The 18,252-nt window shown below is 40.5% G+C and overlaps 3 protein-coding genes across 3 annotated transcripts in view; 1 reads left to right on the plus strand and 2 right to left on the minus strand.

Moving 5' to 3' along the window:
• The window catches only part of LOC135702281 (b(0,+)-type amino acid transporter 1-like), a 76,793-nt gene that overhangs the window by 31,848 nt on the left and 26,693 nt on the right, over positions 1-18,252 (plus strand). The gene's annotated exons all lie outside the window — the stretch shown is intronic.
• Positions 579-1,724, minus strand: LOC135702263 (RING finger protein narya-like). The gene is made up of 6 exons (XM_065223288.1): positions 1,604-1,724; positions 1,478-1,542; positions 1,295-1,417; positions 869-1,144; positions 771-803; positions 579-707 (listed from the first exon to the last, which is right to left on the minus strand). Exons 1-6 carry the CDS (start codon positions 1,722-1,724, stop codon positions 579-581), a joined length of 747 nt encoding a protein of 248 aa, XP_065079360.1.
• Positions 10,354-18,252, minus strand: part of LOC135702274 (ankyrin repeat domain-containing protein 11) — an 85,639-nt gene continuing 77,740 nt past the window's right edge. The window contains exons 5-6 of the mRNA XM_065223298.1: positions 12,028-12,901; positions 10,354-11,953 (exon numbers count right to left, since the gene is read on the minus strand). Of these exons, the coding sequence (XP_065079370.1) occupies positions 10,552-11,953; positions 12,028-12,901 (2,276 nt within the window). The 3' untranslated portion in view covers positions 10,354-10,551. The remainder of the gene's footprint in view (positions 11,954-12,027; positions 12,902-18,252) is intronic.

An 18,252-nucleotide genomic window follows, 5' to 3' on the forward strand; every position in this document is an offset into this window, starting at 1 on the left:
TTGCTCCGATCTATAATATCAAGACCAACAATTGAAATGGCCTTAACTCCATTTTGTAAACAAGCCTTGTAAGGCTATTTCAAGCGCAACACGAGAAAAGTGCCTATCATTGTTGATCGATTTTCTCTTTCGCAAATAAACCGACTGCAAATGAATTTCCCATTGAGTGTGTTGTTTCAGGCGCAAGCTAACATCGTCTTCTGTCGATCTTAGCGAGAAATTCGTTTATGTTGCCGTGGTAAACCAAAGAGAAGGTCTATGAAGATAAGCGATCAACGAGGATAGGCCCTTTTCATATGTTATGCGAGATTTTCTCGCGAACCGAAGTCCGCAAAGGCAAACCAACATAATGAACAGGTAGGGGAAATTCTCCTCTGCCCGATTGTGGTTTAGGTTTGCGAATGAAGGTTTCGGTTCGCGAGAAAATGGCCTTACAAGGTTTATTTACAAAATGGAGTTAAGGCCATTTCAATTGTTGGTCTTGATATGTGAAAGTCCATAACCAATTATGCTTCCTCCGGCTACTTATACAGTCATTCTCGATAATGGGAGTAATTTTATTTATTTGTAATCATAACTTAGTCCTCATTGTCAATTCTCATCTTGTGGAATGTGTCGTTGACCACACCCGTTGAACGATTGCCGCTGGATGGAGTTGTTCCAAAGTCTACGGAACGCGTCGAGCTATTGCCTGATGATGAAGATGCCTACAAATAGCAAAATCATGTTAACGAAATCGTTTTCTTTCAGTTTTGCTCAACAAACCATACCTTCAAGTGGAGAAACGAACCCCTTGTAGTCTTCTAAAATGGAATTATAATAAGTTAATTAGTAAAATTATTATCCAAGTCAATTTTCAATCAATTACGCTATCGGTCGACAAATGGCTGCGATTGCTTCCGCTGCTGCTGGTGTGACCTTCGAAGAAATTCAACTGATGTCGTTTCGATGACGATGGACGATTGCTGCACCCGCTATTCTGAGCAGGAGGTGTTACATCCAACGTAGCCACGGTCATCTGTTGCCGGAGAGCTTCCTGCTTGCTACGTCGATAGTTTCGGGTCTTCTGGTATCGTTGTTGACTTTCAACAATTTTCTGCTTCAATTTCTGTTCCATTTGCTCTGCCTTCAGTAGTTTCTCTTCCTGAAAGGTATAGGTATATGTAATGTTTTTAGCGATAATGATCAGATGACATTGGGCCGTATGAAAAAAAAAGAGTTTGCTTTACTTTCCCGTGCTTTTCTTACGGGGAAAGTAAAGTAAACGCTTTTATTCATACGACCTATTAGGTACCACAAATAGAATATGATCGCTTAGATGTTGCTTCTGTTTGGTTTGAAAATTGATCGCTTTATAGATTTGCTCGAGGGTTTTAGTGGTACCCGGGTCGAATAAAGTCTTAGCCTGTTTGTCCATCTAAAGTGAGCAAATAAATCGATGTGTAGGGTGTGTGATAGGTAAGCAATCAAACCTTACCCCGTTGCAAATTTCGAAAAACTGCAACCCTTTCCTTTTGCAGACTGGGCAGCAGGTACCACGATCTACAAGGAATATTCAAAATAAAGCTTTCATTACAAACGTACGTACAACTCAAAAACTCACTAGTATGGGCCATACAATCCTTGCATAGCGTATGTTGGCAGGTCATCAGATAAAAACGACGATCTTTTTTTGCAAATAGATAGTAACAGATGTTACAGTGTATCCATTGGTTGGACGACATTATACATTGAACTTCTGTTAGATCCTGCAGGTTTTCCTAAGCGAATTTTCGAATTTCAACGGACTGCTGCACGTGGCTTCGTTGCTGAGCTACGCTAACGATACGCGATAAACAGGTACTTAGAATTAGGCGATCTTGGATCGATATTTTTCATCGCAATTTCAAGCAGATCAATATAGTGCACACGGCCAATCATACCAACTCAGCAACTGAGAATAATTGACTCAGAGAATTTTCTTTCCATACGAAATTTACACAGATTTGGAAGAAACTGCAGTTACTCATAGCTTATGAGTAACTGTAGTTTCTTCCAAATCTGAGTAAATTTCGTATGGAAAGAAAATTCTCTTAGTCAATTATTCTCAGTCGCTGAGCTGGTATGATTGGCCGTGCAGGAACCGAAAAGTAGGAAAAGCGGATCAAAGTACTTCTTTCCTTTATTTAACGTCGGTCTCTGTTCCGCAATCTAGTGCCAATCACCGACGGACATCAATTCTCGATGAACATTTCAAATGGTCCTATCTGCTTTGATCGATTCTCTTCATCGACTTTCTCTTTTGATAACCACTGCTATGCAAACAGATTTCGTGCTAATTTTACAACATAGTTTGATAAAGGAGATTCTTATCTAGCATAAACAACGTCAAATACAATAGCGAAACGTTTTGCAGCTGAGTTATTAACGGAAGAGAAAGTCGATGAAGAGAATCGATCAATGCAGATAGGACCCTTTGAAATGTTTATAATTACCATCCATTGATGGCAATCGAATGTGCAGGAAGGCAGCTTCCACACCTACGTAGGATATCGCACCCATTCAACACACATGGGCCGGGACCAACGGCTTTACTTCCTTTCCGAAGGAAGACGTGACTAGAGATTTTTATGCCTCAGAAAAATCCCACCGACCTCGGCTGGGATTGAACCCAGACCCATCGGGGTGTTAGAAAGCAGTCACGGTTACCACTACACCACCGGCGCCGGCACGGATCAAAGTAGTTTTCATTTACTTGTGTGCAATTCTTATGAAATTTTCCACTACATCGGAATTTTTTTTTTCATATAGTTTCCATTGAAATTTTTCCAGTAACGCACATGATATTTTTCCAACAACAAAATTAATGATTTTTATCTGAAAGTCACATAACATTCATATGATCACATGAATTCTATATGATAAATTACATAAATTTCATTATACACATAAGGTTCGTGTGATTTTGTAGTGCGATTCCCAATTATGTGATCACAGTAAAGTTATGTGTAATTCTAATGGATATGAAGCGCATTGGTGCTCAGCACGGAAAACAAACCAAAGGAAAAAAAAACGTGAATATTTTTGTTTAATTTGACAACTATATGTCATCAAAAATAAATATGTTTATTTTAAATAAGCTCTTCATGTTTAAAATAAACAAACATCAAAAAAGCTATCTTCCATTTAATTCCACTTAATTAATTTTGGTATCCATGACATACGTATTTCGACTACAATGTGCAGTCTTCATATCACAAACGAAGTGACAGACGGAGCGGCTCGAAAACTTTGGTGACTAACCTGCTATTTCAATTTTTCAGTGTACCAGATGGCAACACCACTACTACTAGACTGTACCACATGGCAACACTACTACTGGATTGTACTAGCATTTTCACCAAATGTATTAGAATGTTTTGGTTCTATCTCTTTCACTCTACTCAAAACTGAAATGCATAAAAAAATGACAAAATGATACACTCTTTGCACACTGTCAAAGAATCATTGTACACAAAATCAACTTTGTTCAAATCAAAACAAAAAAACTAACCCATGTGGTGGATGATGGCACAAGCTTCCAAGAAAATTCTATAGAGATTGCTGACCAATGAGCTGGATTACCGAGGTGAAGCAATCACTCACACAATCACTGTACGATACAGGCAAGTACACGCAAGTAGTGACGTCACTACTTGCGTTTACGTTGATTTTTTGGTTTACTAATACAACCCTATTTCACGATCTGCGCCACCTCTCTCTGTACCTCATTGATTGCTGACGTTTATCGTACGCACACTATGTCACGTATACGTATACGCAAAATGTTTTCATCGGGGAAAAAAAACTTCATAGCGGAAAATTTTCCCGATGAAAACAAATCACTGACACAATCATACTTTAGCAATCTCTATTACAGTGAACCACATTATTTTAATGGATTAAATTTTCTCGATGAACATTTCAAATGGTCCTATCTGCTTTGATCGATTCTCTTCATCGACTTTCTCTTTTGATAACCACTGCTATGCAAACAGATTTCGTGCTAATTTTACAACATAGTTTGATAAAGGAGATTCTTATCTAGCATCCAAAACGTCAAATACAATAGCGAAAGGTTTTGCAGCTGAGTTATTAACGGAAGAGAAAGTCGATGAAGAGAATCGATCAATGCAGATAGGACCTTTTGAAATGTTTATCTAGATTTCTTCGCCAGTTAGTCGTCTGTCACTTCGTTTGTGGTAGTACCATAGAGGTAACTCTAATGGCGGTAAGCTCCAACTCGGATTAACTTTTAATACCGTCCCTGTTTGTATGATCTGAAAAATGTTTGCTCAGAATTATGTTGATTAACTCTGATGTCGACATCAAACCAGCCGGACATTCTTGATCGGGATTTAATCCGAGGATAATACCGGTTGGAGCTTACCACCATAAGACTAGTAGGTCCCGAAGAAAATCATTATTATTTTTGGCTCACTCAGTACCAGAACAACGGTCCCAAGCAGTCCCAAGCTATTTCACTCACCCCTGCATGTTCTGCATGAATCCACACACCCCTGATGTTATCTGTCAAACTTTCATAGCGAATCAAAACAAACATAGTGTAGTAATAGAATTTCAACTAGAATAGGGTACGTTAATCGTTTGCTTGGGACCAATAAGCTACTAAAGTAGTGAGCCAATTTAAAATCGTTAGTTTCGTATTGATTGTTGGTAGTACTGACGATAACTCAAATTATCTATGCGTAATTAATGTAATTAAAAGTATTGAAAATGTAATTAATGTACATTAATTGTGTTGTTTAGGGGTATTGAGATCAATACATATTCGTTATCTGCATTAAAAATGGAACCGAAATCCAAAATTTCATCACTATTTTAAATAAGTTCGTTTACATTAGCAAAAATCACGAAACGAAAATCAATTATTTTATCCATGTGTTTCACTTATACATTTTTGCCAATACATCAGTCTTATACATTCCTTAATAGTACGTTCAGACTACAGAGTTATAATATGTTATAGCGCTATCTTGATGGTGGTTTCTGTGTTGCAATTAGTTGACAACCGTTATAACATGTTATAACCATAGAGGTAACTCTAAGACTAGAAGGTCCCGAAGAAATGTGCTCAACTTTTTGGCTCAGCTCTGGTACTCTCTTCGGTCCCAAGCTAATCGATTTAAAATTGTTAGTTTCGTATTGATTGTTGTTATAACTCCTTAGTCTGGACAGCGTTTAAGACAAATCACATAGCCCGCATAAACGCGAACCATAAATTGACCTTACCTAAAATGGTTAAAAATTGTTTATAATCCCTGCTAAACTTTAACTGAAATGGTTATGGAACTTTACATGAACGTTTAATGATAAAGTTTCAACCTTATGTATTATGGTTTTTTGGAACTGGACCTTACAAATAATGGGTTGTTAAGAACCATTACCGTTCCAAATTCTTGTTTTCTCCATACATTTTCGGAAAGAGAACTATATTGGAACCTTTTAACTTATGGTTTGAGAACTTTAATGGTAATGGTTATGGTAGTCAGTAAGGTCCACGAATGGTTTTGTAACATCGATCAACTTTATGTGGAATATATCGCGAATTGGTTGCCTGTAATTTACTGATTACCAATTCACGATATATTCCACGTAAAGTTGAGCGATAATACAAAACCATTAATGGACCTTACTGACTACCATAACCATTACCATTAATGTTCTCAAATCATAAGTTTAGCAGGGATTATAAACAATTTTTAACCATTTTAGGTAAGGTCAATTTATGGTTCGCGTTTATGCGGGAGGTTCTATAAGAATGCATACAAGGTATGTCTAACCACTTATACATTTCATTTGACACATGATCTTCATTAACTTTTTGCAAGGCGTCTGCTTATTAGTTGACTTATACATTTTATGAATAATCAGCAATAGAAATTTGCCAAAAGGTATAAGGAGATTTCTATCCGTGCAGCTTAAACGCTGTACAGACTGGAGAGTTATAACATGTTATAACGGTTGTCAAATAATTGCAACACAGAAACCACCATCAAGATAGCGCTATAACATGTTATAACTCTGTAGTCTGAACGTACTATTAGCAACAATCAACGACGAAACTAACGATTTAAAATTGGCTCACTACTTGACTAATCTATTGGTCCCAAGCAAATCGATTAACGTATCCCATTCTAGTCAAAAGTACTGCACAATGTTTGTTTTCATTCGCTATACTTTCATATATGAAAGTTTGACAGATAAAATGAGGGGTTAGTGGATTTTCCTATGTTTCGAGGGGTGAATCGATTAGCTTGGGACCGAAGATAGTACCAGAGCTGAGTCAAAAAGTTGAGCACATTTCTTTGGGACCTTCTGGTCTTAGAGTTACCTCTATGCTATTAGCGCCCCTTGGTGGGATTCTGTATGGGAGCGAGCTGTCAACGAATAGCTTTAATGTCAACGATCCAAAATTTAAATTTTGATTTAAAAATCGAGATGAATGTCTACGGGATCGATAAAAATATCGTTGTGTTCAGAAAACGAAGCTCTCTATCAGATGATGTATGAACCCCACACAATTACGAAATTTCAACTGTAATTAATGGAGTTAAAAAGTAGTTAATGTTCAATAAAACAGCAAAAAAGGTTATCTTCCATTTAATTCCACCTAATTTTGGTATCCATGACAGATACGTATTTCGACTATAATGTGCAGTCTTCATCAGTGTAATTCCCACTAAAGAACTTATCAAAATCTAACCCCCTTAAGTACTCATCTCCTAGGTAAAAAAGTCAAGATCATAGGTATAAAAATGAAACTACAATGTGTTGAATCGGAACCTACCTAACTACCCCATATGTACCCCATAGTGTTCAATATAATAGCAGCGCATGCCGATTTCCATACAAAATGGTCAACTTTGACAAGTTGTAACTTTGTTCTCTTAAGATCAATTGAGCTGAAACGTTCGCCACAGAACTACAAATATTTCAATTTTACGATTACAAAATACCATAATTTTGGAAGCACCTGCCGGAAAGTGAGACACTAGGTAAAATTGTTCAAAATAATAGCAGTACTAATAATTTGCAATTTTGAGATTTTAAATTTTACATTTCTCAAAATTCTAACAATCCCCACCCAATTAACAAATGTACATAAGAGTTAAAAATGTTCAAAATATGTGCAGGACATAAAAATTCAAATCAAAAACTGCTATTATTTCGAACAATTTTACCTAGTGTCTCACTTTCCAACAGGTGTTTCAAAAAATTAGGTATTTTGTAATCGTAAAATTGAACATATTTGTAGTTCTGTGGCGAACGTTTCAGTTCAATTGACCACTTTGACAAGAAGTTTTGGCGTGACTTTCTACCAGCGATTTCACAAAACTGGATCAACTAATTTCTATTTTTTTTTTATGAAACGCGCAAATGTTGGCTACCCTTCCGTGGTTCTAGAAGAAAAAATCTCAAAATAATGTTTTATTTCAAAGTTCGAGTGGTAGTAAACGTCATTTTAACTGCTCGAATGAAGTGGTTAATTGGATTCTTTAATTTTGAAAAATATATAGGTTTTTATATATCATCTGAAAGAGCTTCGTTTTCTGAACATACTTTCATCTCGATTTTTAAATCAAGATAAATCAAGCAAAATAATCACCCCTATTCTGCATTTCGTTTCGAACGAAATTCTCATACAAAAAAATATTTTTTTGTATGAGAATTTCATTCGAAACGAAATACAGCATAGGGGTGAATAACTTCACTGTTTGACACTAAGCTGACAGCCCTCTCCTATACAAAGTGACACCGAGGGGCACTAATAAAGTGATTTTTTTCAAATGTAATCGTACTTATTTAAAATAGTTCCAGTGTACCAAAATTGATGAAATTTTGGGTTTGGGTTCCATTTTTAATGCAGATTACGAATATGCATTTACCTCAATACCCTTAAAGAACCCAATTGATCATAAGTTAACAAAGTTACATCATGTCAAAGTTGACCATTTTGTATGGAAATCGGCATGCGCTGCTATTATATTGAACACAACTGTATATTGCAGTCACGCTGCAAAACGTGGACTGTCAGTGCTACTTGCTGTTACCCATACTGCTGTGTTCCGGCCGGAACTTTAAGAGACAATGTGCGGAATAAAATTGTAATGAAAATTCTGGACTATTGACTGTTTCAACGCCAGATGAAGAAGTTGGATTGTGGATTGGATGAATCATACCACTCGCACTGCTAAGCATCTTAAACGGAACATTGCCGAACATTTTTTGCAGAACATCAACAATCTTCGAACATAAATTGAAAAAAAAACTAGTATTCAAAGGAGAATTGTATCGATAATGTTACGTTAATGCAATAAAATTAATTGTTACAGAACACGTAAACTGTTCTTCCGTTCAAACAATATCAATAAGTATAATTAGGTCAGACTGAACGCCATTAAACGCTATTAGACCGGACGGATCACTAAGTAAATCATCATTTAATCGAAACTGAATTTTCCCAAGCCGTAAATGAGAATTAAATTTAAAAAAATGTTTTAATTTTTTGTACCTCTAGTTGATTTCATTTTGATCGAGTTAACGGCTAACAGAACAAAAATGATAACTAAAAAGTATATGGAAGATTATCAAAATTTCAACTTATTTTGATAACAGTGGAAATTTATTGATAATCGTTGTATTGTCTAGGATTATATTGTATTCATAATTTTAAATCAGATTATATATTCAATACGAATAAATTAATTAGTTCTTGTCTGTTGGGAATCACAAAACTTACGTACAGATCAGTCATGTTTTTGATTTTACAGTAGGTACTTTTTTAAAACTTAATAACGTGATACGAATGCGATTTAGTATGATAAAACATCCATTCATTAGTTTTATTTCATCAAAACACTTTTAAAACTATTTTCATTGGATAATTTCACCAGTATCCGACGTGTTTTCAATAATTTACTCGAAGATGTTCTTTTCGTTTGTTGAACTTTTTCGTTCAATACAGAGAAGTAAACAATGAAATTAGCCGAGTATTGCTGCATACGTTGATGAACAAAGCAACTTTACAAATTATTTAAAATATGTATGAAAGTTTCTCAAAATATCGTCAACAATTTTCAGCTAAGTAAAACAGATTTTGCTGTACAAATACCAACTGTACTATTGTTTTAATACAAGATAGAATAAACAAAGCACATTCATGTATTTATTGTTAAGTGCACTATATTATGAAACTGCTTTATGAGCAAATGCCTTTAATCGGAAAATGTACGCCATTGACCATATGTTTTTGAGTTGTAGATTATGAGAAATCAGATATTTCGGAAAACAAATTTTAGATACGTAGACTTTGTCAAATACACCTCCTCCACCCTCGTAGATTAACTACTTTTTGCTACCCCCTCCCTCCCCTTAGAAAGTTTACGTGGTTTATTAACGGCCACGCTGAACTGACATAAGGTGATACGGTCTGGAAATCTTTGCTCTGATACCCATTTTCTGTAGTGTAAATATCACCTACCAGAAAACATACAAAGACAAAACTGCTTCCCCATACATGCTGCGTTGCAGCAAATATTTTAAACCAAATTCCATACATGAAATCGCAATAGTGTTCGATATTTAATCCTTAGGACATTTGAAGTGGAAGTGCAGGTCAGCCATGCTGCCCTTGATTTGTGGACGCTGTATCGTATCACCTTAAACGATATTTATCTTATACTCGGGAATATAGGGGAATTTACGTATTCTCGTCAGTCTAAGCACCATCCGAACTTCTATTAGCGATTTCTCAGCGTCACACACATACATGACAGGTTTGTTTGTTGACATTTATCTGCTGCTTGCTGTTCTACCAATTCCAATCGACAGAATTGATCAAAACGGGTTGAACATGTTTTTACAACGCTCCAAACTTCTCAGGTGAGTGTGACTATTGTCGGCAGTCTCTTTTTCTTCGGCACCCTTTCCATTTGAACTGCGTGTTAACCAGCTGTTCTATTATCGGCAACTCGAAATCAGCCGTATTTTGTAGTGTGTATATTTAATTTAAAGAAAAATATGGCATAACAGGATTGCACAGTCGTAAAAATGTAATCAGATTGAAGCTGAAAAGGTAAGGAATCGGCTGAATATATTCAGCGAAGAGTTTTGATGGGAAAATACAGTGAAATTAACGTTTCAATTTCGGTTGCCGAAAACAGTCAATGGGTGCCGAAGCCATAATTTACCCTATGTAAGTTTCGGGGTAGTGTTACACTCGGGGAACAGTCAAACAATCGTTTATGCATCGCCAAATCAATGGCATTCGGAATTTCTCACACATAGCACTCGTACGGACGTGTTCATAAGTAAAAGAAATACATCTATTCATACCATCTATCGTAAGATTACCTTACACTGAGTTAGACTACTAGCTAGGTTCTTTATAAAACTAATATGAATATCATCTACACATATCTTACTGAGGCTATGGTCCTGGCCTGATCCACAGCAAAGGTAGTCGCGGCGCAGAATTCACCCTTTTCCGTACACACCTTATATTAGCATTTAAGCGGGCAACAGATCAAAGTCATCGCTCACGTTCACCATCGGCACGTGGCTTTCCTCGATCACCGGTTTGGCCTTGAACTCACACAGTGAGTTCTCCTTCATCTTCCACTCCCAGTCCATCTTCTGGACCGCGTGCAAACTTTCCGCTTCGTTGTGATGCCGCAGCAGCATGGCTTCCTTAATCTTTTCCCACTTGTCGTCGACGTCCTGCAGCCAACTGAGAAACAGCCGGCCGTTGTAGCGCGATCGAGCATTGCGATCCTTTTCTTCCTGCTCGGGCGTGATTATGTTGTAGACTTCTTCGTCTTTCAGGATGGTACAGACGGAGAAAGGTAGAGATTGATTTGCGAGGGCTCGTGCGGCTCGGCCGTGCACTCGAAGGATTTCCTGTTCGACTGCGAGGACCAGCTTCTCTTTCTCGACGATGTGCTGCATTTTCAGTTTATGGCGCTCTTTTTCCTGGGTGGTAAAGATTTCTTTCATCTGCTGCTGGAGAGTGGTCGGCGGTTGTATGTTGGGTTCGGAGGGAGTTTTTCCGGCCAGAGCATATGCACACCGGTTAAGCAGATAGTCTTTGAAGCCCTGAGGGGGTTTCGGTTGAACTGGGAAAAGACTTCGCTGCCGGCGTTCGATCTGCCTACGGATGTTCAGGAACATCTGATAGCAATTGGTGATCGGTTGATCGTGTGGATGTACGTCCGGAGTTTCCTCCTTGATCTCTTTCTTCTCTTCGTTTGCCGTAGATGCAGACGAAGATGTGGAAGGAGTGGAAGAGCTCGAAGCAGCCGTCGATGATTGATCTTTACTCGTTTTGATCTTTCTTTTCCGTGGATGAACCGCTGTTTCCGAAGTTGAACTTGAGGCTGTGTTATTGGATTGGTTATTTTGGTTAGAGGTTCCTGCTCCGGTATTGTTGCTAGTGTTACTGCTACTACTGGTGTTGGTGGTAGTTGTGGTCGAGCTAGAAGAGACAGGAGGACTTTTCGGATTCGTACTACTGCTAGTGCTGGGCTCAGGTTCACTTTCTTTTTGGTTGACATTGCCTGGGCTTGCAGTACTTCCCTCCTTGTTCTGATTCGTACCGGTAGTGGTGTTACCTCCCGTTCCGGTATCACCACTGTTGGAAGCCGGTGACGGTGCTGCACTGCTCTGCTGCATCTGTGGCGAGGAGTTGTTCGATCGGTCTACGGAGCGGTCACTTTGATTGTCCTTGGTACGACTGCCACCGCCACCGCCTTCGGATGAAGCGTTACTACCACCACCTCGGTGACTGCGAAGTACACGTGACTGGGCACGTTCGTCATTCGATTTAGATGTTGTTTTCTCATCGGAGCTCTTCGAATCCGACGGACTTGCCGATCGAGACGAGGTGCTCTCCTTGTCAGCACTGGAGTCGTTGCTATAAATAAGAACAAGCAATTTGCGTTGTAATTTATTGTCAGTTCATATTAACGTTTCTGTATTCTATCTTACCTGTTCGAGGATGCTACCACATAGGGCAAAGCGGGATGGTTCCTCGCCGATGCATTTTTGCCGTTCCTAGAGCTTCCACCGGTCTCAGTATCACCAGCCGAGCTCTGCTGAGGTATGACAATTTTCAACGGTGGTACCTTTGGTCCACCACCGCTGTTGAAGTTCGAATCACTGGCTTTACTGCCGGCATCATCAACCTCCGCGTCGCTGTCGTTAGGATTGCTATTGGACACTTTGGTCGTAGAATTGGATGATGACACATTCGAGGTCGGTTTCGGGCTGGCACATGGGCTCTTTCGATCTAAAGTATTTTTACCCGCCAATCCGAGATTCTTCGATGGTGGCCCCGAGGACTTTCCACTTTTCTCTTGTCTGGGAGCAGAGCCACGATTTCCGCCAGCACCACTTTTTGTAGTTTCCTTATTCGTGGTATCCGAGTCCTTTCGCTTCTTTCTCTTGTTATCGTCATCGTTAGATGCGCTGGGACTGTCATCAGCCGCATCAGTCACCTCCGAAAACGGTCGCTTCGAAATACTCGCAGTGCCGCCAGTGCCGGAAGCGGCCGCACTTGAAGCACCTCCGCTCTGGTTAGTATCGCCGTCGGCAGCGGTGCTGTTCTTATCACCCGAAGATTTCTCATTCTTATCACTGTTGCTTTCCTTCTCATCGCTCGAACTTGAGCTGGAATCTTTCGGTGTAGATTTGAACTCGTAGATGTCGTCTTCGTCCTTGTTCACGGCGGACGAAGCATTGGAGGCGCCGATACCGCCACTGTTGGTATCGTCGGCATCGCTGTCCTGGTTGGTGCCTTTCTTGCCTCCAGTGCTTTCCGAAGGTTTTTTCAGCTGCTGCTGAAGACGGTTGGTTGCATTGTCTGGAAAAAAGCGGAAGAGAAAGAGAGGCATTTGATTAGTATTAATTGTATGAAACCTAATGGTCGGTCAATCTTAGGGCATCCATCGACATATCTCGTCACCTACTTTATTTGGGTAAAATTATTTATTACATTAGATAGCTTTTTAATTTGATTAGGAAACCATTCACTTGTGTGCCAACCAAAACCAGAGGTACGAGTATGAGCGACTTTTACAGACACCTTCTTCATTTGCATTAGTTTAATTGTGAGGCAACTATAATCATACTCTATGTCCAGGGAAGTTGAGAAATTTTTAGAGCCCGGATTTAAGGTCCAAGGTCGACAAAGATTTTCTTAAATGATTCCAGTAGAAATCCAAAACAATGTCTAAGCCAAAGACAGGCCACTTTTTGATAATTTTTGCAACCTTAAAAGTTTTTCGATGACTGATGTCCGACATTTTGAATACCGTATGACGGGGTGGCATTGGCCAAACATTCAAAAATGTTTATTGATGCAAATATCTAGAATATACAGAAAATGATGACTAGAATATGTTTATGGGACTCTTGGAGTAAATCGTAGATAACATTATCCAGTTGGAATTTAAATAGTGCTGTAAAGTTAAGTGTCATAAATAATGTCCACAGGCAAACAAAAGTTTGAACGCTATTTTATGCGGATAGACGAGGGTAACACGCAATCTTTAGCCATACATACGAAGTACATTGTGATCATAAAACCAAGTGTACTCCTAACAGCTACGTTACATTTACATATTTTAAAATATTTTAACAAATTTTATGTTTTGGCCCAATGTTACCCCCAAAAGGTTTTACATTGGTCTATTTTTTATTTAATTTTAGTAAAATGAGATATCAGTTTCAATACCCTATTTCCATGACAATCGTTAATGCAGGGTGACTGGTAATTCATATAACACCCGGAAGGAGGTGAAAGTACACCACATTTGCAGCAAAAAATTGTAGATCGAAAAATCATTCCTTACCGAGTTATTGATCTATTTATTTTACATAGCCGAGCAACACTACCACTTTTTGCTCGGGCACTTGCAAATATTACCAAAGCCCACCAGGCTACTATGATCAATATTTGTTTACTAACCACTTTATTCAATTGGCGCCACAGGCATACTTTCGGATGGATTTGATCAGGTTCTAACCGTTTGATGTTACATTTAAAATTTAAAGAAATATGCTTATGAATACCCGAAAAAAAATGAGACACTTTGAATCAGTAAAAATAATTGCTCAATAACTCTGTAAGGAATGATTTTTCGACCTAACTTGCCGTACAATTTTTTGCTGCAAATGTGGTCTACTTTCACCTCCCTTCGAATTACCAGTCACCCTGTATATCATTGATGAATATATTTATATGCTTAAATTTGTGTAGTTTGCTAAAATGTTAATGTTGTAACTTACAACTTTTAAGGTAAGCAACGAATATTTTTGATTTTTTGGCCTAATGTCACCCCCACTTTCGGTACTTTTGTTAATTTAAGAACCTTGACCATTTTACATGAAACATGGCGATGGTCAGTCAGGTGGTCATTTTAGGCAGTGTTCGCGTTCCAGAAGTATTCGTCCAGTATTAGATCATCATCTGCATATCCATCGGGGCTTACTTTTGCTGGATCGTTTGAGAATATGTTCAACCATCAAGTGGTGCGGAAACAACCTCAGTCGTATTCATTCTCCACATGTAGACTGGGCTGGCAATCAGCGTTGCGCATTTCATCATTTGCACGGCAATTAACAGCAGTTGTTGGTCGTAGACGAATCTCGAGAACGTTGACGATCAAAATCAGCGATAAAAATGACGAACCCTCGGATAAACTGGGACGGTTCCCCAGCAAGAAGAGTGTGCTCATTTTTATCACATATATGTCGCTGTTCGTCGGTCAATGACGAGGAACTGCATCCCAAACCCCATGATAAACAAGGAGCGGATGCATCCAACGAAACTCAAGCACATCTCTTTAGCTCCGCTAGCCGGCGTTGCTAACTTGCTGATCATCTCTCCATTTTCACTGCAGCTCCGACAAAATATGCGTCACTGCCCTGCTGACGACGCTCTACGTCCTCTCATCCCGGCACATTTCACTGACGACATTTCTCGCGCTAAGGGCCGGCATCTCCACTCACACTGCCTCAAATCTTGGGCAGTCGAAAACCACGTGCTCAGGCATATGAGGCAGAGGGGTGACGTGTGTCCAAAGCGATGCAGGTACTTCCTGAAGCAGCCTTGACCAGACAGGAACTGCGTCAAGTGGAAGTTGACTTCTCCATGCTTCCTGTTCACCTAGGTCGAAAGAATAGGTATTAGCCTGTGTGTCCATCTACCGTTCTCCGCTGCGTCCCACTCCTGTTGCCACTTAACCATCGACTCCGTTCTCACCATTTTTCGTACTCCTCTGGTATCTCTTCGCATATAGCATTCGGTGTTCTCCGCCAAGGTGATGACGATGGGTATCATACCGGCGATAACGCATACTGCTTCCGTCGAAATTGTTCTGTACGCACTCACGACTCGCATGGCCATGAGGCGGAACGTACTGTTCAATTTTCTTTGGTTTTTCTTCGTTTTCAGCGCTGCATCCCAGGCTGGACCTCCATACCTCAGTATCAACGACGATACAAAAGCCAGAAGACGCCGTGGCTATTGAAGCTTAGCCGGTCATCTAGTATCACTCCAAGATACTTCAGCATGCGCTTTGAACAGCTCGCTGAACAGCTTTACAGTTACTGACCAATAGCACTTCTGTTTTGTGGTGGGCTATCTGCAGCTTCGCTCCTTGCATCCAGTTGGAAACCGTGTCGATCGCCTCGGTTGCCAGCATTTCCACCTCTTCCAACGTCTCGCCTACTACCGCCAACACGATGTCGTCCGCAAATCCTACGATCTCGATTCCTTTGGGAAGCTTCAGCGTTAGCACGCCGTTGTACATCGCGTTCCAGAGCGTTGGGCCAAGGATGGAGCTTTGTGGCACACCCACCGTGATCCGGATTGATTTTTCTCCCATGTCCGTCTCGTAGACTAGAACCCGGTTCTGGAAGTAACTCCTTATAATGCTACACAGCTAATCAGGAACCCTCATTCCATGCAGTGCTTCGGCGATGGCCTCCCAGCTGCCTGCTGTTGAATGCGTTCTTCACGTCGATCGTTATCACGGCGCAATATCGATCTCCTCTCCGCTTCTGTTTAGACGCTTTCTCGGCACTCTCGACCACTGTCCAAATTGCATCCACCGTTGATCTCCCTTTCCGGAATCCGAACTGCCTCACCGACAATCCATGCTCACTCTCCGTGCATTTCGTTAGCCTGTTGAGGATGATCTTCTCCAATAGCTTTCCGACTGTATTCAGCAAGCATATAGGCCTATACGATTCTGGATCCCTTGGCGGTTTTCCGGGTTTCAGCAGCAGCACTAGCTTCTGTATCTTCCATCGGTCCGGGAAGTGACCTTCATCCAGACACTTCTGCAGCACTATCCTGAACATGTCCGGGAACGCCTGGATCGCCGCCTTCAACGCCACGTTGGGGATTCCAACCGGACCGGGAGCTTTCTTCGTCTTCAGCCCTTTCGCCACTGCTACGAGTTCCTCGTTGGAGACTTGTCTACCTTCGGTGTTGTCTGCCTCTGCCTCGCCGTACGGTGTAGGTGGCCAGATCATTTGGTCGTACTTCGGGAAAAGTCCCTCCATGATGACTTTCAGCTTGTCTGGGCACATTTCAACGGGCATCGTTGGACCTCTAATCTTCGCCATCGCGACTCGGTATGCGTCACCCCAGGGGTTGGCATCAGCGTCTCGGCACAGCTCCTTGAAGCAGTTTGACTTGCTCAGCTTTATCTCCCGTTTTAGAGCGGCCTTGGCTGCTCGAAACATCACCCTTCGCTCTACTCTGTCTGCATCAGTTCTTGCCCGCTGAACGCGCCTTCTGGTTCGGAGACAACTAGCGCAGAGGGTGCTAAGTGCCTCGTTCTACCAGTAAGCTGGGCGCCGTCTGTTCCTTGGCTCCGATTTCCTCGGCATGGTTGTGTCGCATGCCCTCGCTAACGGTTCGGTCAACTCGTCCGCGCTTTGGTCTGGGACGCTGCTGTCTACCCGGAAAGCTTCTACAAAGAGATCCTTGTCGAATGCCTTCGTTTTCCACCTCCGCTTGCTTACTTTCGTTTTCCACATTGCCGTAGGTATACGTTGGCCAAAGCTGTACCTATTCGCCTGATGGTCACTATGAGTGTACTCTTCACACACTCTCCAGTTCATACTTGCCACTAACGATGGACTGCAGAAAGTGACGTCGATAATGGATTCCCTACCATCTTTGCAGAATTCCTTCGTTGGCCAGACTGACGTCCAACTTTGCCAGAGCTTCCAGCAGGCTATACCCTCTTGCATTGGTACATCTGCTTCCCCAGTCCACTGCCCAAGCATTGAAATCTCCTCCAATGACGATTGGTCTCCGTCCCGTGAGCTCCCCAGTGAGTCCATCTAGCATCAGGTGAAACTGCTCCATTGTCCATCTCGGGGGTGCATAGCAACTACATACGAAGGTTCTATTAATTTTGGCGATGTGTGTGTGTGTGTGTGTGTGTGTTCCCTCTAACCCCCACTGGCCGGCAGTGTTATGATGAAAGAACTCTCTCTACAATGTCGCATTTATGGTCATTGTAGACAGCTTTAGTCCGGGAGTTAGAAGGTGATAGCTCTATTGCAGATCCAGCAACCCGTTTCAGAATGTCTGGAGAGTCACGCTCATTCCGAGGTTACTTTTACTTACAATAAGCCCCGCGTGTATGTATTACTTCTATTAATTGGATATTAGTATTACATACACACTTCCAGTTTACAAAATGTTCTTTCGAATCCTGGCACGTATTTAGTTTATTTATTTATTTTATTCAAAACAATAGAAGCGCTCCTATCGAATCCCCTTTTTCTACGTTTATCCGTAGGACGAAGAAAATCTAATGGCGTTTCAATGCGTTAGGACGAAATTGCAACTCGTAGAACGAATTTAGAATCAAGAAGCAGGATTAGATTTTAAACAATATCTCAACAATTTGCGACTCTTTGTCAAATCCAACGGTACATATGGAAAAGTGAATACATTTAGACGTCATCTTTGGCAGGAATATTCCACTTTTTGTTGCGCAGGTTGTGCTTAGTAGGACGAAAATTAGATCAAAAACCCTATGTAGTAAAAATAACGCGAAATCTGTAAGCATAGCAGTAGTAATCAGTAGGTATTAGAACTAGATAATCGCTTCTTTCATCGATCTGTGTGGTGATAATAGTTGTAACATGGCCGGGAGTATGCAAAGAGAATTTGTCAATGTTACT

The sequence above is a fragment of the Ochlerotatus camptorhynchus genome, unplaced genomic scaffold (genome assembly GCF_037179485.1).
Source record: "Ochlerotatus camptorhynchus isolate MF236.1 unplaced genomic scaffold, CSIRO-AGI_Acam_v1.1 ptg000190l, whole genome shotgun sequence".
NCBI classification, from domain to species: domain Eukaryota; kingdom Metazoa; phylum Arthropoda; class Insecta; order Diptera; family Culicidae; genus Ochlerotatus; species Ochlerotatus camptorhynchus.